Source organism: Schistocerca gregaria, chromosome X, assembly GCF_023897955.1.
Source record: "Schistocerca gregaria isolate iqSchGreg1 chromosome X, iqSchGreg1.2, whole genome shotgun sequence".
Lineage (NCBI taxonomy): Eukaryota > Metazoa > Arthropoda > Insecta > Orthoptera > Acrididae > Schistocerca > Schistocerca gregaria.
The window spans coordinates 787,128,672-787,152,508 of NC_064931.1; the positions used below are offsets into that span (position 1 = coordinate 787,128,672).

The window sequence follows — 23,837 nt, forward strand, 5'->3', positions numbered from 1 at the left end:
GTCTCTCAAAGCACACCATTCAGTGCACAGTGTTGAACATGGGGCTCCACAGCAAATGAGGCCTACTTGTTCCCATGTTGACCCGACATAATCAGTTAAGATTGCAGTGGGCATGGAATCATCCAGATTAGACCAGGGAGGTGGTCTGGAAAATGTAGCATCTATTTTTTGCAAAATTCACAACTATTTGTCAACTAGGCGAGTCAAGACAAAGATGTAGTGCTTCGAAATCGACTGTTAAAAAAGTGCTGATTCGTGAACTTTTTGGCTGGAATGTTTGCATTTGCAAAAACTTAGTTTTTTTCTGGAATGGCCTTTGTTTTTTTCCTTTGGCTGTATTGAAGTGTTCAACAAACATCTGTTCTATTGTGCCATATCCTTGCTGAAGGTTTATGGATCTTTCTTTTTCAGTGAAGCAGCTGTAACTGGTGTTTCTTACGTTTATGCGCTATAACTATGCCTTTCTCCTCAATTGGGAGAAGTTGAACAACAGAACTTTATTTGGTAGCAATTTGGTGTGCCGGCTCACTGACATAACTAATACGCAATTGGTTAACCAACGTTGTATCCGACCCTTGCACTGGCCGCAAACTATCATGTGACAGAGCTTGTTTTGCGCGACCTCCAGGTTCACACTGCATCTGACACCATGATATTTTTTATCTCTGGGGCTGCATAATTGAACGTGGTATATGCTTTTGCTGCCATCTGATCTACCAGACTTAAGAAATAGCATTTTTGCAAAAATTATTCCATGCACATACACTGAGCAAAGTTTGGGAAGAATTTGCCTTTGGACTTGATGTGTGACAAATGGTGCTCACACTGAAGACCTGTAAGAGTTGCTCTTTTATGTGATGATTATTTATAATTGTAAGTTTAATGTAATAAATGCTACAAACCCTTAAAACTCGTATACATTTTGAAACAACCTGTATATCATAAGCTCTGGAAATTTTGGTGTGCCATCATTGAACTTATACATATTCAAAAATGCTTTCTAAGCATTTCTCTGAAATTGTTCTAGTATTAGTTTGCAATATTTTTGTTATTGTGATGATAACATATGACTATTTATGATACTTTCATTTGTCTAAATTACTTCAACCAAATCCTTGAATATTTGGTTCAATATGGCATTTGCCGAGTCTAGTATTTTCCAAACATGACCTAAGTTTCTTCTTCAGTAATTCCATCTTACAGAGTCATCAGTTTGTTTAAATTGAAGAATAGCAATAATAAAATAAACCACATAGTAATACAATACAGGATATAAATATGTCATTATATCAGTAAATCAATACTTAATGGAAACATGTTAAGCAGCAGAGAGAGAGAGAGAGAGAGAGAGAGAGAGAGAGAGAGAGAGTGGTTTCCCTAAAGCACTTATGACAAATGCTCGAACAAGTTCTTTGAAAAGGACGTTTACAATTTCATACCATCCTCACCCAGTCCAAGTTTGTGCTCCCATTCTAAAGACTTTGTTGTTGATGAGACATAAAACCCTATCTTCATTCGATAACAACCTAGGTTCTAGAAACATGTTAAAGAAACAAAAGAAATTGATAAATTGTTAATAATAATAATAATAATAATAATAATAATAATAAATCCTACAGGGCAAGATAAAGTTACAGATGCTTAGAATATTTTTATGAAAGAGAGTGACGATCCTCATTAGTATACAAGTTTATAGAACACTATTAATAGTTTTTTGGATTTGACAGTAATTTAAGGACGAGACAGTCCACAGATGAAATGTAGATTTGCAGTTGGAAGAGTGGCAATCAAGTATTTACATTTAATTCAAAACCCTCCATGCACTGTACTCAAGCAACTGAAAACATCTACCAGGTTATAGCAGCTTTGTCAAAAAAGAGGGAGGGGGGGGGGGGGCGGTTTGCGGATGGTAGAGGGCAGCTATTTGTGTCAAATGTTCTATCCTGAAATATATAATGTAAGACTGTTGTACTTACAAATTTGTTTACAAGCAAGGGAGTCTGTATACTAATACATCAAATTGAGGCCTGAAGAAATTTCTGTAAAACATCTGTTAGCTTTAATTTTTACATCACTGTTTGAATGTGTTTCGCTCCCTGTGGATAGCCACTGAGTGCTTATTGATAGACACTCAGGATTTTTTACGGTGGGTGTTTTTTTATTTGGTGAGTCATTAAAGAAAAGATACTATTAAACAGCAGTTGTTTAAAATATGTAGATGTTTACACATGATGTATTTCATTCTGTAACACCATATTAACAAATACTTCAGGAAAGACCAATATTGCAGTCATCTCCCACTTTTGCCTGTTGTGGCACTCTTTACTTCTAGTCGTAGTATTGTACAAGGTATTGAATTTTGAAAGTGAGTGGTGCAGCTAAGATACAATGAAGTTCTTAGATGTAAATAAAATATTTGTTGCTACCTGTGTGTTCTTTATCCTATTGCTGTGTGTCTGCGATTCCTAACTTTTCCCCCACTCATCTATTGTTGTAAGCCTCACCATTTTAAATACATGCAAAGACAAAAATACATTAAATGAACTACAAATAAAATAAAAGCATCAGTGGAAAAAATTCTTTTCAAGCAGCAGCTACTCACAAAAAAGTGTATATTAGCCCTTTCGCATTGTGTTCAGTGCAGACTGGTTGCTACGAGTTATGTTCAAGAGTTGTTGAAAAATGATAAATTGTGGGTTTTTTTTCCAGGTAAGTCGGCAACCTCTGACTAGCTCTGATGACGGTCAGTGGTCAGAAGGCCTTATCTCAGCAGCGCGACTGGTTGCTGCAGCCACACACAGTCTAGTAGAATCAGCCAACTCACTTGTTCAGGGTATGTCAAGTGAGGAGAAGCTTATATCGAGTGCTAAACAGGTGGCATCTTCAACAGCACAGCTACTTGTTGCATGTAAAGTGAAGGCTGATCCAGACAGTGAAAGCACAAAGCGACTGCAGGTAATTGGGCCATATATGTAACATTTACTTCTTTGTGAAAATCCATATACAAACTCTGAGTATTAATCTCATGTTTAAGTCAAAACATTATTATTATATCGATAAAAGATAAGAAAAGTGGAGTTCTTGTGTTTCAAATGACTTTGGTTGACATAATACTGACTATGTCCAAGAGGTTAACTTAGCTTCTCAGATCCTTGTAATTAACTGGTAAAAACATTCTACAGTTGTTACAGTGGCATGAAACAAGTATTAGCTTAAATTTATTTAGTTGGACTCTTTCTGAGTCTCAATTAGTCACATTCATGACTAGGAGAGGTGGAGTCTTGTTTTCCTACATTCCAGCTTCTGTACAGTTGGACTTCATTAGTCTAAACTGTGGAATGTGAATATCTGTTGTGGACACTGAATGTTGTATTTAACATTTTTGAGATTTCAGATAATTTTTGGGTATCCATATGGATGAACCATTCTTAGAAGAAAGAAAGTAACATTTTTGTTTAAATTTAGAAAATTTTTTGAAAACAAGCTAACAGTGAAGTTATTTAAAAATCATACGTGATTCATTAGAAGAGGGGGCGGGGGGTGGGGGTAGCAGGAGAATTATTGCTGTCATTGCCATCTTCACATAGAGCATTGTCTTCATTTCCATCTAGTGAATTTGTGATACAACCTTTTTCGAAGGATTTTTCCACCAATGGTAACTGAATGAAGTCCCATGCATATTTCACCAACTCACAATTCTGGGACAGATTGGGCTGCTGGGTTTTTCCACTCTGTGTGAACGTGTGGTTTCCATCGGCCATACATTGTGTGTGTCACTATTTAAGTGCAACCTTAAATGGCCGATATATACACACATCTAGTGGTTGCAGGACGGATGTTAGGCCTGCAGGAATAATGGCCAAGTCAGTTTTCCCTTTTTGCAACTTGTCTCGCACTTCTCTAGTTCTATGTCTGCAGAAACTGTCTAGGACCAACACCTTATGTAAATTCAGTAATGCACCAGGGTATTGTTGCTAAAATTTTGACAACCACAAGATCATTGTCCATCCATCCATCCATCCACCATCCATCCATCCATTCAGGTTCGCTCTCACCAGTTGCCTTTTACTGACATTTTTGGAATAGTTTCCCTTTTAAATATCACATACGGTGATAGCTTTTGTCCATAGCCAGTTACACACATCACTGTATGCCTTTGCTTTTAATTGTTCTTCAAAGTGTTGTCAAGCAACATCTCAAAATAGACTGGCGTTTGATCTGCGATAGTATATAGGAATGTTTGCAGTGCAAATTTATCATGTAGCGATGAAAATCCACTACTTTTTTCTCATAATTGCCTGGAAGCCCTTGAGTGATTATAGTTTGCTCTGGAAGCCTAATCCATTTCGATTGAAAATTCTTGATAGCTAGCATCTGCTAGCTTTGAAACTGGTGATGCCTAGTTGTTTGGTCGCATTTCACTAGTCACTGTACATCGATATTGTTGTTTCTCATCTTCATCATCTTCATTATCACAAAGCTCAGTTTTTTTTTTAAAAAAAAGGTCCAGATGCTTCGCTTTGTGGCCATGAAATGCCTGGTAATTTCTGTTTGTTTCTTGAAGCTGCATTTTGTTTTTTCGCCATTCATGAATACAATCTTTGCTCACATCAGAGTTTCTTCCCACTGCTCGGTTTCCAGTGTTCTCTGCTTCTTCAGCTATTTTCAGTTTTCCTTTAGCTGTGTGTGAGAGATAATGAGAACTTCTAGCCATAATTAACAAGTGGTTAATACTTGACGTCTAATGTACTACTTACACGCCACAGACTGAGGCTGCAACAATGCTGTAATATGACAGGAACTGGAGCATAATTACAATTAATATGTGCACCTCAGTTTTTCATCCTTAAATTCAGGAGAAAGTATATATGGATTATTTGTGTATATACAGTAATTCATGATTCATCTGACACGACCTATGAACATTTGCTTCTGCAATATCAAATTGTCTTCCTGCTGAACAGTTGTTTGTGGTCTGTGTGTCATGAATAACCATTAACATAAAATTAGTTTTGTAACCAATTATTAACTGTAAACCCCCTAGATCCACATTTCTCAACAGAGCCACAGCTGTGATTAACATCCATTATTGATCATTACAATTTACTGTTCTTACATAATTAAGCAAATTGAATAACAACAGTATGTTATCCCCTCGGCCTCTTGGCACTGATTTGACAGAATCTGGATCACTTCAGGCTAACAGTGTTTTTTGTCATTTATTGTCATTTTGAAAATCGACAGTGCTGTCAAATAGTAGCTGCATTAGTGGTGGTGTTGGAACCTCATGTTTCATTTATTATGACATATTTTGGGTATTCTGTGTGAACATATTTGTGTTAGATTAGTTGCTCTCCTATAGAAATTTATATTTTTAGTTTAGTTCAGACTATATTTAGATTCAGCTAAACAGCAGGTTAAACAGGGTAGATGTTCATAAAATGCAATTTCGTGTGGTTGGCAGCACGATGGAATTTGCTGCCCGCTCCCCACTACTTCCCTCATATTCAGCCATGTTAGTGCCACCACAAACTGTCACATCTTTTTGAAATCATCAAAGTATATCTGCATTTAATCTCAGCTATCAAAACTTCATCTGTGAACTTACATTAAGCTATTACACAATGTAAAAATGTTGACCTCAGCAACCAAAGCATTACTGCAAATGGAAGGTGACACTTCTTTCCTCTAATTAAAAATTTGGAAAAAACCTCATCTTATGGTAATTAAGATGGATGGATGGATGGATGGATGGATGGATGGATGGGATGGATGGATGGATGGATGGATGGATGGATGTTCTGGCTAGGAAAAAGAGCATGTTGGTAAATAACTTTAGACCGCGTAGTATCAACAGAGATATCAAATTTTTCCAGGAAAAGTTTTACTTAGTTTAAACTTCTGCAGTGAAAAAGAGAATTGTTGCATAAGCTTAATGTATTGTCAAGTTACTTTCTCATTTAGCCTCCTCTTGTATGTAACTCCATTTGGAACTGCCAACTTCAAGTCATGAGTTCATATAGGGAAAATCATCTTACTTACATAGTCTATTCAGTTCCTGGAGCAGACTGCTCAGAAGGATGTTGTCATTGGGAAAAACAAATCTGGCTTTCTACAAGTTGGAATGTGGAATGTTTGCTCACTTGATCTGTTAGGTAGATAACAGAATTTAAAAAGTGAAGTGGTTGGGTTGAATGTGGACACAGTGGGACTGGTGAATTTCAATGCCAGGAAGAACAGGACTTCTTGTCAGGTGAGTACAGGGGTATTGGTACAAAATCAAATAGGGTTAATGTAGGAAGAGGTATGTCTAATAATGAATAAAAACGTACTATGTACAGCGTAGTGAATGCATTACGATAACCAAGATGGACACAAAGCCATTACTCACCACAGCAGTACAAATTTGTATGCTTACTAGAGCTGCAGATAATGATGAGATCAAAAGACGATATGATGAGATAAAATTAATTAAGTGAGACAAGAATTTAATTTTATTTATTTAAATGTCAAGTTCCGTAGGACCAAATTGAGAAGCAAATCTCCAAGGTCATGGAACATGTCCGTACATGAACTTACAACATAAAAAGTAATAACAGATGAAAAAAAATGTTCATGAACCTGAAAGAATATCAGTCCATAAGTTTAAGCAAATGCTATCAGCAATAAAATGAGAATCACCTTAATTTTTCAAGGAACTCCTCGACAGAATAGAAGGAGTGACCCATAAGGAAACTCTTCAGTTTCAATTTGAAAGCACGTGGGTTACTGCTAAGATTTTTGAATTCTAGTGGCAGCTTGTTGAAAAAGGATGCAGCAGTATACTGCACACCTTTTTGCACAAGAGTTAAGGAAGTCCGATCCAAATGGAGGTTTGATTTCTGCCGAGTATTAACCGAGTGAAAGCTGCTTATTGTTGGAAATAAACTAATATTGGTATCAAGAAACGACATTAAGGAATACATTAAGGAATATACATATTGAGAGGCCAATGTCAAAATACCCAGACTCATGAAAATAGGTCGACAAGAGGTTCGTGAACTCACACCACTTATTGCCCGAACCGCCCGTTTCTGAGCCAAAAATATCCTTCTAGAATGGGAAGAGTTACTCCAAAACATAATACCATACGACATAAGTGAATGAATATAAGCAAAGTAGACTAATTTACGTGTCGAAGTATCACTCACTTTTGAACAAGTTCCTGAATGTGGGCTTTCCATGACAGCTTAATATCTATCTGAACACCTAGTAATTTGAACTGTTCAGTTTCACTAATCATATGCCTGTTCTGTGAGATTAAAACGTCAGGTTTTGTTGAATTGTGTGTTAGGAACTGTAAAAACTGAGTCTTACTGTGATTTAACGTTAGTTTATTTTCTACAAGCCATGAACTGAGGTCATGTACTGCTCTACTTGAAACCGAGTCAATGTTGCACACAACATCCTTTACTACCAAGCTAGTGTCATCAGCAAACAAAAATATTTTAGAGGTACTCATAATACTAGAGGGCATATCATTTATATGAATAAGGAACAGGAGCTGCCCCAACACTGATGTCTGGGGCACCCCTCACTTGACAGTACCCCACTCAGATCCCACATCACAGCTGTTATCAACATTGTGAATAATGCTGCCTGTTGCTAAAGTAAGAGGTGAACCAATTGTGTGCTACTCCCCTTATTCCGTAATGGTCCAACTTCTGGAGCAATATTGTGTGATCAACACAGTCAAAATGCCTTTGTTAAATCAAAAAATACTCCAAGCGTTCAAAACTTTTTGTTAAGCCCATCCAGTTCCTCACAGAGAAAAGAGAATATAGCGTTTTCAGTTGTCAAACGACTTCTAAAGCCGAACTGTACATTTGATAGCAAATCGTGTGATATAAAATGATCAATTAACCTTACATACACAGCCTTTTCGATAACTTTTGTAAACACTGATGGCATAGAAATAGGTCTAAAATATCTACATTATCCCTTTCTCCCTTTTTATAAAGCGGCTTTACTACTGAGTACTTTAATCGCTCAGGAAACTGACCATTCCTAAAGGAAAAATTACAAATATGGCTAAATACAGGGCTAACCAGTGCAGCACAGTACTTTAATATTCTACTAGACACTTCATCATAACCACGAAGTCCTTAGTCTTCAATGATTTGATTGTTGTCTTAATCTCCCTCTTGTCTGTATCACAGAGGAGTATTTCAGACGTCAATCTTGAAAAGGCATTCGCTAAGAAATTTATATGATTTCCTGTAGATACTAAATTTTTATATAATTCACCAGCAATGCTCAGAAACTGGTTGTTAAATACTGTACATATATCTGGTTATCAGTAACAGAAATATTATTACTGCAAACTGACTTTATATCGTCAACCTTGTGCTGCTGACCAGACACTTCCTTCACAACTGACCATATGGCTTTAATTTTATCCTGTGAATTAGCTATTCTATTTGCATACCACATACTTTTTGCCTTGCTGATAACGTTTTTAAGCACCTTACAGTACTGTTTGTAATGGGCTAGATATAAACTAGATATAAACTAAGTAAAAAACAAAAAACAAAAAAAACTTAATCATTAGTGTCATGCAATATTTTGTGTTATGTAATTTCTTGTACAGACATCTTTTATTAACCTGACACGTTCCACATCATTACGAAGTGTCGTATTCATGATCTATGGAACAAGTATTAATCTAATCTAATCTAATCTAGCTCGATTGTGTCTACTTCTAACATTTTGATATAATTCCCACTTTGTTCTACATGATATCCTTATCCCACTAGTCAGCCAACCGGGCTGTCCATTACTGCTAGTACCCTGTTTAGAAAGTCCTAATGGAAAGCATGAGAAATGTGTTATGGAAAGAATTGTATTTATCATCTATATTATCGGCACTATAAACATCTTGCCACTCTTGTTCCTTGACAAGCTTTGAAAAACTCTCTATTGCTGTTGGATTAACTTTCCTACGTAGTTTGTAATTAAATGCGACATTGGTTTGAGTACAAAAACCTTTTAGTGTTAAAATTTGTGCGTCATGGTCTGAAAGGCCATTCACCCTTTTACTAACAGAATGCCCATCTAGTAATGAAGAATGAATAAAAATATTGTCTATGACTGTGCTACTGTTCCCCTGCACCCTAGTTGGAAAAAACACAGTTTGCATCAAATCATATGAATTTAGGAGATCTACCAACATCCTTTTTCTTGCACAATCATGTACAAAATTAATACTGAAGTCACCACATAGAACTACTTTCTGGTACTTCCTACAACGTGAATCAAGAACCCTCACTAACTTAAACAAAAATGCTCTGAAGTCGGAGTTAGGGGACCTATAAACAACAGCAATTAGAAGTTTCGTTTCACTAAATTCAACTAATGCTACACAACTTTCAAATATCTGTTCAGTGCAGAGTCGTGATACCTCTATGGACTCAAATGAAATACTGTTTTTTACGTACAGAGCCACTCCCCCACCCCACAAGGAACTCCTTGAGAAACAGCCAGCTAATCTGTAGCCTGGTAAAGGAAGCTTCTGAATTATCTAATTATTTAAGTGGTGCTCTGATATACCAATAATTTCAGAGTTAACATTTATTAGCAGTTCACTAACTTTATCTCTAATACCTCTTATATTTTGATGAAATATGCTAATTCCTTCTCTACTTGGAAACATTACATCCTCTGGAGGTGAGCCCTTAGTTAGAGGCACTTCCTTTAAGCAGGTGTACCTATCAGCTGACTTCAGTCTAAAAAAGGTGCAGCTCTAACAGCAACTACTATAGGAATTTTTCCATGAGTGATACCACTACCACCACCCACTACACTGTCACCTATAATCTTAGCCAGCCTCCCCTTCCCATACCTATTGAGTGCACGCCGTGCCTAGTGAAACCCCATCTACTGATAGACCCAACTGGCACCACTGAGATGTGATCCATGCCCTCCGCCATCAATGCCCTCCCCAGCCCCACATTAACGCGCCTAACAGGTGCATTAAGGTGAGGCCGTTCATGACGCTGAAACAGCTGCACGAAATGCACATTAGTATCACAAGTTTGACTAGCTATCTTAACCAAGTCACCACTGACATCATATTCCCCGTCCCTATCGAGACTGTTCCCTGCTCCACCCACTATCACTACCTGATCTTACATAACTCCCCTATGCTTTCACTCACATGAGCCAACCCTGCACTAGGCTTCACAATGCTGGTGACCTGGTACTCACTCCCCAACACTTCCTGCAACTGCTGGCCCACACCTCTACCGTGGGAACTACCTAGCAGCAGAACCTTCTTTCTGCTAGACTTTGCAGCTAACCTAGGCCTCCTAATTGCTGAGGACTGCTGCAAGTTACCTACATCTACGGCTAGACGAGGCTCCTCTCCACTCAACTCTGACAGTTGGTCGTATCTATTGCATGTATGCAAAGTAAAACTGTCTGAGTACCTCCTCTTCCTAGCTACTTTCTTGCCAACTGCCAGTTCCCATTCCCACCACCCTTCACCCTCCTCAACCTATCTAGTTCCTCCTTTGCGCATTGTAACTGCACCAGAAGGGCACAGATCTTGCGCTCCTGCTCCCATATTAACTTGTTTCTACTACAGATTCTACATTCCCGGGAGAGGATCTCCCTAAAATGACCACTGGCTTCCCCACTGCATTCCCCCAATGAAAATGCTTTCAACAAATCCGACACCGTAATCCACTAATCACAAACCTATGACAGAGCCCACACTTTTCACTCATGGTAAATGTTACAGTTACTGGGAAAAAAAACACTATATGTCTATGTTATCAAAGTTCAGTTACACCAGTAGAACTATTTAAGAACTAACAATAATGGTCTCGAAATTCTCTGCCTACTAAGAAAGCAGCTACTTGTATTAATACTACTACTACACATCCAATACCAATACCAGCAAAACTTCACAAAATTATTAGCTACAACCAAAAAATTAAAACTACCACTGTAACACTAAGCGAAGTTAAAACACTATATGAAAATTTTACTAAAATATTTCACTAGAAAGAATAATAAATGTCAGTTGAAAACTAAAGCACGAAAAATACTAACGACTTCAACACACTGAAAACTCTCTAAAACACAGCGAGCGAACGAGTACAAAAGTTTATTAAGTTGTTATTTAGCCACAAACGGCACGCAACACCGCTGAAAACTATTAAATTTAATAACTGTGTTACAGAGCACAAATAAGTTTGTCAGTACTTAGCTTATAACTGCTACAGGTGCAGTGCACGCCGCAAAATGTAAACACACTACTGAGGCGCGAGGCTTAGACAAACGATGAAAGCAGACTCACAAATAACAGACCACTCGAGTCAATAACACAGGAAGAAAGACTGAGATTAATGAAAATCCACTAATAAGTTACTTTAATGGCAAATATTAAAACAAATAAACTTTAAAATAAGTAAATGAAGTCTAAAATTTATAAAATATTAACGAGCTATTTCAACAGCTGTGCAGCACACGTGACATCACACCAAAGTCTCTTGATACAGCAGGAGGATAGGAGACTAAAATTTGGTATGAAGAAAAGGAAGAGAGGGACAAATAGAAAAAGCGTGGGTAAAGGATGAATGGGGAAACCACTTGGTAGAATATTTGCCCACAGCACAATTTATTCACTACTGACACTTGGTCATGAAAGAAGGTTCTATATGGAAGACACCTGGAGACACCAGAAGGTTTTGCTTATATTATATAATGATACGACAAAGATCACAAAACCAGATTTTAAACTGCAAAAGGTTTTTGGGGCAGATGTGGATTTTGACCATAATTCAGTGGTTGTGAACTACAGAATAAAACTGACATAATAGCAGAGAGGTAGGAAATTAAGGAGATGGGACCTGAATAACTTGAAAGAACCACTGGTTATTGAGAGTTTAAAGGGGAATTAGGCAATGAGTGACTGAAACAAGGGAAAGGAATACAGTAGAAGACAAATGAATAGCTTTGAGAGATGAAACGGTGAAGGTAGCAGAGGATCAAATAAGGGAAAAAGACAAGGACCAGTAGAAATCCTTAGGTAACATTAGAGACATGGAATTTAATTGGCAAAAGCAGAAAGTGTAAAAATGCAGCAGATTATGCAAGAGGGAATATAGACGTCTAAAACTGAGATTGATAAGAAGTGTAAAATGGCAAAGTGGGAGTGGCTAGTGGGCAAATGCAACGCTGTAGAAGCATGCATGAGTATATGAAAGACAGATGATGCATATGGGAAAATTGAAGAAACCTATGATGAAAAGAGAATCAGCTGTATGAATGTCATGAGGTAAAACAGTACAAAGCAAAGAAGGGAAGAGTGAAAGTTGGAAGGACTCCATAGGAGGACTATGTAACGGTAATGATTTGAAGACAGTATAATGAAAAAGGAATAGGAATTAGATGATTAGGTGAGAAGAATTTGACCTGAAAGACCTAAATTGAAACCAGCCACCTGGAGTAGATGACATTCTCTCAGAATTATTGGGATCCTTAGGAGAATGTATGACAGAACCATTATACCTGGCAACAGATGAAATACCCTCAGACTTGCAGAAGACTGTAATAATTCCAGTTCCAAACAAGGTAGGTGCCATCAAGTGTAAATATTACCCAACCATTAGTTTAATAAATAGTGGTTGAAAAATACTGATGTGAAGTTTATACATAAGAATGGAAAAACTGCTATAGGCCACCCCCAACCCCCTTTGGGAAAGACCAGCTTGGGTTCTGGAGAAAGGTTTAGATACAAGGAAACAATACAGGATTGTAGAAAGGAATAGAAACTTTTGAAATGTGGTGCTACAGATGATTGCTGAAGATTAAATGGGTTGTAACCGTGACTGGAACAGTTGCGGCGTTGCCGTGAACGAAAGCGCAGCGGGACCGAAGAGGAGCAGCCCTCAAACAAACAAAACGGACAAACGGGAAAGGACAGACACAAACGACTGACAACTGAGCAAGACACTCAGAACTATGTCCACTCATACACATGCTGTCTGTAGGCGAAATATCGAGAGACTCACGCGAATATCAGACTGTCTCACTGAGCGAGAGGCAGGCGCTTTAATACATTGCTATTGGCCGCTGGGACCACGTGCTCCACCCTGGGGCCCTTACACTTGTCCAGCTGACAGTGTAAACCTGCTGATTGCAGAGCGTGAAATAAAGCGCTGTGGTTTTGCAAATGTTCCTAGGGGGAATACCCAGTGACCAAGATGTCATCCAGATAATTCACGCAGGTGGGGATAGGCTGCGTAAGCTGCTCTAGGAACCGCTGGAAAATGGCCGGCGCCGAAGAGACACCAAATGGAAGGTACTTGTACAATCCGAAAGGCGTATTGGTAACCAAGATGTTCTGGGAATTGGCATCCAAGGGTAACTGGTGGTATGCCTCAGCCAAGTCAATCTCTGGAAAGTACTCTCCCCTGGCAAGCTTGGTGAGAAGGTCTTCCTGTCGGGGAATGGGGTAAGTGTCTACGAGGGACTGAGCATTGACAGTAGCGCTGAAGTCGCCACACAGCTGAAGGGACCCATTGGGTTTCGGTATGACCACCAGTGGTGTCACCCAGGCTCTGTATGTCACAGGCTCCAGAACGCCAGCAGCCTGGAGCCAATCAAGTTCCTGCTTGACTGCCAGCTGTAAGCCACCGGAAGGGATCAGGCCCGGAAAAAGCGAGGATGCACATACGGCCAAAGTGTGATGTGTACCTGAAAATCTGAAGCACATCCGAGATCGGTTGCAAATGTCGATGCAAAATCTGAGCACATATCATCCAAGTCCTGAAAAGGAACAGCTGTGGAAACGACCTTAACATCATCGGAAATTGAAAAGCCAAACAGTTGAAAGGCATCAAGGCCAAAAATATTTGAAGCCGATGTATGGTCGACGACAAATAGGGTCAGGAGCTGGAGAACACATTTGTACGGCACATGCACAACGAACTGCCCACGAAGGGGACTGGAACTGTCTCTGCAGGCGACCAAATGCCAAGAGGGAGGTGACAACTCTGGATAGTCTGGGCTGGTATATGTCGTCATATTAATCAGGGAGACTGTGGCCCCATTGTTGACCTGAAAATGGACAATCTCAGTGAAAAGGCGGAGCATGAGGAAAAGCTTCAGCGCTGATGTCATCCAGTAGGACTGGATGCTGTGCAGAGCATGTACAGTATCTTGAGGCCCAGGAGGGGCCAGACTGGAGCGAGGCGAGCGACTACGACAAACCGATTGGATGTGGCCCTCCTTGTCGCACAACGGGCACGTTATCCAGCAGTGGGGACAATCAGCTTGAGAATGTGCGGTAAACCACTGTGGGCAAGATGAAGTGGGCCGCGCGACCGCGGCGACGAGGGGCAACCGAAGGTGCCGATGCCATAGACACGTAGAACAGGGGGAGTCCCGATGGTGCTGGCCTCTGTTGGTGGGGCCACATCGACATTGTGAGGGTGGAACCCGCTGAGACGCATCGATCGCCTCCCCTTGCGGCCTCGCCATGAGACGCTCGTTAGCCGCCTGAGCAATTTCAAATGAGTGGGCAATGCGGAGAATCTCTTCCAAGGAGGGGTTATCGAGTTTCAATGCCGCATTGCATACCTCAGGATCGGGAGCCAGTTGAACCACCACATCCCGGATCACGGATTCCACATATGAAACCTTACTACACTTCTGATTGGTGCACATAAAATCGCATCAATGGCTGAGACCTTGCAAGTCCGTGACCCAGGAACGATAAGATTGACCAGGCTGTTTATGGTACTGGTGGAACTCCAGTCGAGAGGCGAGCGGAGAGGAAAGAACGTGTCTGAGGAGGCCCAAGACAAGAATGACGACCACTGCAAGGAGTCATCCGTGACTTGAAAAGCCGTGAAATGTTGTTCCAGCTGATGAAAGTATGTTTCCCAGCCTTCTGTAGCATCATTAAAAGGGGGAACGAAGGCGGACATGGGAAAGTATCGGACACCTAAGGACTTGGAAGCTGTTGTGGTAGTGCGCCCCTTGCATCAACTTTGTTCATTAGCAACTGCAGCAACTGCTGTAAGATGTCTAACTGGAGCTGCTGCTGCTGCTGCTGCTGCTGCTGCATGAGCTGCTGCTGTTGCTCCAGAAGACAGACCAACTTCACCTCCATGCTAACAACTACAACCATTTACCTCGTCGCCAAAATGTTGTAACCGCGACTGTTCCAGTTGTGGGGTTGCCATGAACAGAGGCGCGGCGGGCCCGAATGGGAGCAGCCTGCAAACAGTCAAAATGGATGTAGGGGAAAGGACGAACATGAACAATGACTGACAACTGAGCAAGACACTCAGAACAGCAGTGGTAATCGAGGTCCATCTCGTGTGGCGTGGATTCGAATCCTGTGTCACTCGGTACCAGAAAATGATACATCCTGAGGCATTAAGAAATTGTTGTTTTGATAGTGGAGGGAAGTGTGCACGGTAAAAATTTTAGGAGGAGATCAAGGCTTAACTACAGTAAGAAGGTTCACATGTATTTAGGTTGCAGTAGTTGTTCAAAGATGAAGCAGCTTGTGCATGGTAGACTACCATGAAAAGGTGCAGCAAACCATTCTTCAGACTGAAAGATCACAATAGCAGCAACAGCCTGTTCATAAAAAAAAAAAATGCACATTTTTATTGAAATATACTTTCAGTAATTACTGATTTGTTCGGTAATTATGTATCTCAAACTAAGAACTCATTTGGATTGAATGTGAATAACATATTCAAAGCCAGTGTGCACAGATATGGTCATCTAAAGATTAATCAGTTTTCTGGCCCTTGTTGGAATTATTCAAGCTTTTGAATCTCCTTCCCACATCTCCTCTTTGCTATTTCTCTGTTAATGTGAAGCATTGCATTGGCAGTATGTAAATTTCTCTAGAAATTTCAAACAAATAGCACAATATAACCTCAGTTGATAGGCTGTTATTTATTAGGTTTACACTTGTTCCCATCTACTGCGTTCCAGCACATGCAGTGAAAGAGTATATTGTGCACTGTACCTGTTAGTGTGATCGTTATTTTATTTGTCGCCCAAATTTTTAACACCTCCTTGTGGATCAATGTATTCATTGGTGGTGTAACTTGTGAAAAACTGGGAAAATACATTCAAGAAGTGTCCTTTTACTTGTAAATATCCTGTCTCCGTAGTATTCCAGACTCCCCACTTTATAATGCTTCAATTAAAACTGAAAATATCTACAGCAGTACCAAATTGTTGCTACAGAAATTTCCTAAATTAACAATTTTCTTACTTTGTTAATACCACAATTAGAAATTTTTGTTACCATCTTTACATGATAATTCTTCATAATACAATTTGTGACATTTATGCCTATCTTGTACTTTCACATAAGAGAAAAATATTTGTTAGCAATATTAAGGAGCTATTTGTCATAGTGTGTTATTGTGTGATGAGTCTTCTGACCTTGAGCTGATGCGTTAGTCACATTTATTTTGGTTGCACATTTTCTGGTGAAGTGCTTAAACACAGCAGCAGTAACTTGTCTACTGCCAGAACCAGCGAGTTAGCTCACAGTAAAAAATAAAAAATTAAAGAGAAGTTACAACAAATATTTTCTTAATAAGATAAGAATTCTTGATTCTGTTGTCATTATGATATTTATTGGAAAACCAGTGGTTTGTTTTTGTGATATAAGGAGCATCCTTTTATTTTTCAAATTGTTATCCTGCATCCAGTTCCTATGAGCATTAAGCTGTTCTCATGTTTATCTGAAATCTGCGGGCAGAGGGTTCAGTGAACCACATTCAAGCTGTCTCTCTACCATTCCACTCTTGAACGAGGCGCAGGAAAAACAAGCACTTGAAATTTTCTGTGCGAGCCCAGAGTTCTCTTATTTTATTGTAATGAACATTTCTTCCTATGTAGGTGGGTGCCAAGAGAATGTTTTAACAATCGGAGGAGAAAACTGGTGATAGAAATTTCATGAGAAGATCCTGTGGCAACGAAAAATGCCTTTGTTTTAATGATTGCCACTCCATTTCACATATCATATCAGTGGCACTATCTCCCCTATTTCGGGATAATACAAAACCAGCTGCCCTTATTTGTACTTTTTCGATGTCATCTGTCAGTCCCACCTGATGCGGATCCCACACCGCACAGCAATACTCCGGAATAGGGTGAACAAACATGGTGTAAGCAGTCACTTTAGTAGACCTGTTGCACCTTCCAAGTGTTCTTGTCCTGCCAATGAATCACAGTCTTTGGTTTGCTGTACCCATAACATTATGTATGTGATCGTTCCTATTTAGGTTATTTGTAATTTTAATTCGTAAGTATGTAGTTGAATTTACAGCCTTCAGATTTGTGTGACTTATCACGTAATCGTAATTTGGCCGATTTCATTTAGTTCTCATGTGAATAACTTCACACTTTTCTTTATTCAGGGTTAGTTGTCAATTTTTCCAGCATACAGACATCGTATCTAAATCATTTTGCAATTCTTTTTGGTTTTCTGATGACTTTCCAATACGGTAAATGACAGCATCATCTGGAAACAGTCTAAGACGGCTATTGATCAGGAACAACAGAGGACCTATAACACTTCCTTGGGTAGCACCGGATATTACTTCTGTTTTACTCAATGACTTTCCATGTATTACTATGAACTATGACCTTTCTGACAGGAACTGAGGTGATATTCCATAGGCATGCAGTTTAGTTAGAATACGCTTGTGAGGAACAGTTAGAAAGCCTTCTGGAAATCTAAAAATAGGGAATCAATTTGACATCCTCTGTCTTTAGCACTCATTACTTCGTGAGTATAAAGAGCTAATTGTATTTCGCAAGAACAATATTTTTTGAATCCATGCTGACTGTGTGTCAATAAATCGTTTTCTTTGAGGTACTTCATAATGTTGGGATACGGTATATGTTCCAAAATCATACTGCAAATAGACTTTAGTGATATGGGCCTGTAATTCATCGGATTACTCCTGCTTCTCTTTTTGGGTATTGGTGTGACTTGAACAATTTTCCGGTCTTTAAGTATGGATCTTTCTGTGAGTGAGCGTTTGTATATGATTGCTACGTATGGAGCTATTGTATCAGCATAATCTGAGAGGAACCTGGCTGGTATACAATCTGGACTGGAGGCCCTGGCTTTATTAAGTGACTTAAGCTGCTTTGTTACACCAAGGATATCTACTTCTAGGTTTCTCATCTTGGCAGTTGTTCTTGATTGGAATTCAAGAATATTTAGTTTGTCTTCTTTGGTGAAGGAATTCCAGAAAACGGTGTTTAAGAAATCTGCTTTAATGGCACTGTCATCAGTGACTTAATCGTTGTTATAGTGCAGTAAAGGTATTGATTGTGTCTTACCACTGGTGTGCTTTATACAACCAGAATCTCTCTGGTTTTTTTGCCAGATTTTTACACAGAAGTTCGTTGTGGAAATTATTAAACACATCTTGCATTGAAGTACGCACTATATTTTGAACTTTTCCAAAACTTTGCCAGTCTTGGGGACTTTGCGTTCTTTTAAATTTTGCATGCTTTATTTGCTGCTTCTGCAACAGTGATCTGACCCATTTTGTGTACCATGGGGGATCAGTATCATCACTTGTTCATTTATGTGGTATCTATCTCTCAGTTGCTGTTGATATTATATCTTTGAAATCATTCCACAACTTTTCTACGCTTACATGATCAGATCAGAAGAAGTGAAGATTGTCTCTTAAAAAGGTGTTAAGATCATTTTTATCAGCTTTTTTAAATACATATTCCTTGCATTTTTTTATGGTTGTAGGTGCTATGGTATTCAGCCTAACAGCAACTGCCTTGTGATTGCTAATTACTGTATTTGTCACGATACTCAGTATTTGTCCTGGATTATTTGTTGCTAATAGGTCAAGTATACTTTCACAACAATTTACGCTTCAAGTGGTCTCATGAACTAAGTGTTCAAAATAATTTTCTGGGAAAGCATTCAGTACAATTTTGGATGATGTTTTATGCCTGCCACTGACTTTAAATGTATAATTTTTCCAGCATATTGAGTGTATTATTTTCACATCTGTCATCACCTGCTTCTTTTGGGATTGGAATTATCACAATCTTCTTAAGTCTGAAGGTATTTTGTCTGTCTCATACATCTTGCACACCAGATGGAAGAGTTTTCCTGTGGCTGTCTCTCCCAAGGCCATCAGATGTTTTAATGGAATGTTCTCTACTCCCGGAGCCTTCTTTTGTCGTGGGTTTTCCAGAGCTCCGTCAAATTTTTCACCCAATATCATATCTCCCATTTCATCTTCATCCATGTCCACTTCCATTTCAGCAATATTACCCTGAAGCACATTGCTCTTGTATAGGCCCTCTATATACTCCTTCAGTCTTTCCGCTTTCCCTTGTTTGCTTAGGACTGGTTTTCCATCTAAGCTCTTGATATTCGTACAGGTGGTTCTCTTTTCTTCAAAATTTTTCTTTAATTTTTCTGTAGGCAATATCTATATTACCCTAATGGTACATGCTTCTACATCATTACATTTGTTCTCTGGCCAGCCCTGCTTATCCGTTTTGCACATCCTGTCGATCTCATTTTTGAAGCGTTCATAGTCCTTTTCGCTTGCTTCATTTACTGCATTTTTATATCTTCTCCTTTCATCAATTAAATACAATATCTCTTCTGTTACTCAAGGGTTTCTACTAGCTCTTGTCTTTTTACCAATTTGGTCCTCTGCTGCCTTCACTATTTCATCTCTCAAAGCTACCCATTCTTTTTCTACTGTATTTCTTTCCCCTGTTCGTGTCAACTGTTCCCTAATACTTTCCCTGAAACTCTCTGCAACCTCTGGTTCATTTAACTTATCCAGGTCCCATCTCCTTAAATTCCTACATTTTTGCAGTTTCTTCAGTTTTAATCTACAGTTCATAACCAATAAATTGTGGTCAGAGTCCACATCTGCCCCTGGAAATGTCTTACAATTTAAAACCTGGTTCATAAATCTCTGTTACCATTATATAACCCATCTGAAACCTTCCAGTGCCTCCAGGCCTCTTCTACTATACAACCTTATTTCATGATTTTTAAACCAATTGTTAGCTGTATTTAACTTACGCTCTGTGCAAAATTGTACCAGGCGACTTCCTCTTTCATTCCTTACCCCAGTCCATATTCACCTACTATTTTCCCTTCTCTTCCTTTTCCTACAATCAAATTCCATTCCCCCACGACTATTAAATTTTCATCTCCCTTAACCATTTGAATAATTTCTTTTATCGCATCATACATTTTTTCAATCTCTTAATCATCTGCGGAGCTAGTTGGAATATAAACTTGTACTACAGTGGTAGGCATGGGCTTCATATCTATCTTGGCTAAAATGAGGCATTCACTGTGCTATTTGTAGTAGCTTACCTGCGTTCCTATTTTTTTTATCCATTATTAAACCTACTCCTGCATTATCGTAATTTGATTTTGTATTTATATCCCTGTATTCACCTGACTATTGGTCTTGTTCCTCCTGCCATCGAACTTCACTAATACCCACTATATCTAAGGTTAACTCATCCATTTCCCTTTTCAAATATTCTACTCTACCTGCTTGATTAAGGGATCTGACATTCCATGCTTCGATCCAGTTTTGTTTCTCCTGATAACGATGCCCTCCTGAGTAGTCCTCGCCCAGAGATACAAATTGAGGACTATTTTGCCTCCGGAATATTTTACCAAAGAGAACGCCATCATCATTTAACCATACCATAAAGCTGCATACCCTTGGGAAAAATTATGGCTGTAGTTTCCCATTGCTTTCAGCTGTTCGTAGTTTCATATATTATTTGAAAAAGCGAACTGTTGTTGCTGTAATGGAAACTAACTTGGTCATGTGATTATCTGTGCTCACATTCCAGTTCAGAACAGTGTGCTATGTTAACTGACACTACAAGCATGGAAAGTGGTTTTGGAAAAGTCTTTGCAGGCAACTGGGATAACAAATTGTTAATGTCCTTGAATTTATTAGTTACAAGGAGGAGGCAAGAGCAAATTGATGGTGTGAAAACCATGAGCAGTGGAACAGTGCTGCGAGTAGTGCAATTAGACTACATATTGCATAAAAGCAAAAGAAGAGATATTCATATTTATTATATTGATGATGATATGGACAAATGTCCTATTTGGCAGAAGTGAACAGTGCAGAGGAATCTCATCTCTCAGCCACACAGAATTGTACTCCAAGGCTGGAGAAGAGATGTAAATAAAATTATCTTATTTTTGGGATTTGGTTATGAAAGGTGCAAGAATAAATGTTCGTGTGTAAACAAGACATAGATGCAAATAAATTAAATATTCATGAAAAATTATATTGTAGTAATTCATATCACTAATCATTTATTTAAATGATATGAATTCATACACATCACACTGCAAATAAATACTGGTAGAGTTACTGTGTACAAGGGGTGTTCAGAAACTTGTGGGAATTTTCTTTTTCTGCAAATAATTTTATTTATTTATTCATGTACATTAATGTCATCTAATATAAAGTAGCCCCCTTTAGATACTGTACACTTATGCCTGTGCTTCTTCCAATCCCTATAGCTCTTTCTAGTATCTATCATATTGCGGAGGTCTGATCAGCAGTAGATGTTCACTTGTTGGAGAATATTTCATATACTGTAGGTAATAGGCAAATTCCCCTATAGTTTGAGCACATTATAGTATCACCTTTCTTTGGTGTTGGGAATGTGGCACTTATTTTCCAGTCTTCAGGGGTACTTTCTTCTATCAAATCTTAATTAAAAACATGTGGAAATGTTTGACAAACTCTTTTCTTGCATTTTTAATGATTTCTGCTATTATTAGATGCAATACTGGGGTCTTATTGTTCTTTGGCTTTTGATATCTGCTTCCATTTCATCAACAGTTGGTACTGGTTCCTCTTTCCCTAGTACTGGTTCCTCTTTTTCAGAGGTCCTTCTATTTGTAGAGGGTAAGATTCCATGGTTCTCAGTGTACCATCATTCAACAGTTCATCAAAGTGTTGAGCCCGTCTTATACATATTGCTTCATCACTACTCAAAATTGAACCATCTGTATTTCTATATAAATTAGTCCTTGGCTGGAAATCTTCCAGCTTTTATTTATCGTCTGGTAAAAAGCTCTCACTTAATTCATCCCTCTAACCTGTTCCATTTCTTTGAGTTCTTTCCTTTCATGCTCTCTTTCTTTTCTTGGAGCCTCTTTTCTTCTCTTCTTGTTGTTCTATAATCTTTCACAGATCTTCAGGTATGGTTTACTTGTTCCATTCTCCTGTAGCCTTCATTTTAATTCTTATTATTAGTGCCACTATTCATCAAAGCAGCCATTGTGTAAGGTCCAATCTACTCTTCCTAGACCTTCATCAGTACCTAGGGTCTTCCATATTTTCTCGATACTCTCACTGTCAGAGAAGTGCGCCAGGTCTTCCTTCAGTAAGTCGGAGAATCTTCAAGTAGACTCAGCCTCCTGGAGTTTATCAATATGAAATTTTCCTTGCCTTGGACATTCGACTCCTGATTGTTGCTATTACAAGTTAATGGTCAGACTCAACATTAGCACCCCTTTAATATCTAATATCCATTAGATTGGACAGAAGTCTTGCATTTACTGGGAAATGGTCAATCTGGTTAAAAGTATTTCCTCTGGAGATTTCCACGTTATTTTATGAATATCTTTGTGATTAAAAGTTGTGCTGCTCACTACCATATTTCTTGAAGAAGCAAAGTGTAAGAGTGTGATCCTATTATCAGTTGAGCTATTGAGAAAGCTGTATTTTCCAATAAAAGAGTGATATTCCTCTTCTTTTCCTACTTTAGCATTCATCTTTCCAAAAATTAACGTACAGCCTCCTCTCAGACGTTCAGTGTATACAGTTAACTCCACTTTCACGTCCCTGGCATTAACATTTTCCCACCATTCACAACAATTTTTATCACTGCCATCAAATTTTCTATGTCCACAATGTTAATTCACACCTGATTTTCCGTCAACATATTTATAATTTTCCCGCAATTTACGCTTTATGGTGTTTTTTATGTACGTATTTTTTGTGATGTTACACTGAGCGATAGTTTGCATGTGTGTGGTTTTCTACATAACTCAGGAAGCACAGTACCGGATAACCTAAAAAAGGCGACCACAGTTCAAGAGATGCATAACAACACACATGCAAACACCACACAAAATACTTACGTAAATTTTTGTACTTCATATTGAGCAAATTTTTCGAAACACAATGTGCTAAACATGAAAAAATACGACTGATGCCGTGTTTTATTATTTAAATAATGAATGACAGCAGCAGGCATTCCAAAAACATCGTAAATGGTGTATGAAATTGTGTCAAACGTTTCTGCTTCCCAATTAGCAGTTCCCATTTTGATGCCTATTATGTGCACATAATGAAGTGCAAAAGGGGGGGGGGGGTGGTATGCTATTCATCTATACATAACTTTTACAGCTTAAAATGTTATTTCCCACATTTTACATTTTCCTGCATTTTACACCATTTTTGAAGGCCCTTGAAAATTGTAAAAGTGGGGTTTGACTGTATTCAGGTAATTCGTCATAAAAAGCATCCCTCTCTTCTTCACTCTTCGTTTCACTTGGGGCATCAGGAAAGAATTTGGAACTGATACACATAACCTCATTATAGTCTTCAGATCAGCCTATGGCAGTATTGACAGATGGGAGCTCTATACAGTAATGGAAGAGTTAGGTATTACCAATAAATTGATTGCCTTAGTGAAAACTACTATGGTAGGCAGCTGGAATCAGATTAAAATACAGAATATGTTAG

The 23,837-nt window shown here is 38.7% G+C and overlaps 1 protein-coding gene across 4 annotated transcripts in view; it reads left to right on the forward strand.

Annotated features, from left to right (window-relative positions):
• LOC126299537 (talin-1) overlaps positions 1-23,837 on the forward strand; it is a 267,085-nt gene that overhangs the window by 229,833 nt on the left and 13,415 nt on the right. For all 4 annotated transcript variants that reach the window (XM_049991526.1, XM_049991527.1, XM_049991529.1 and 1 more), the window contains exon 43: positions 2,710-2,955. In XM_049991526.1, the coding sequence (XP_049847483.1) occupies positions 2,710-2,955 (246 nt within the window). The remainder of the gene's footprint in view (positions 1-2,709; positions 2,956-23,837) is intronic.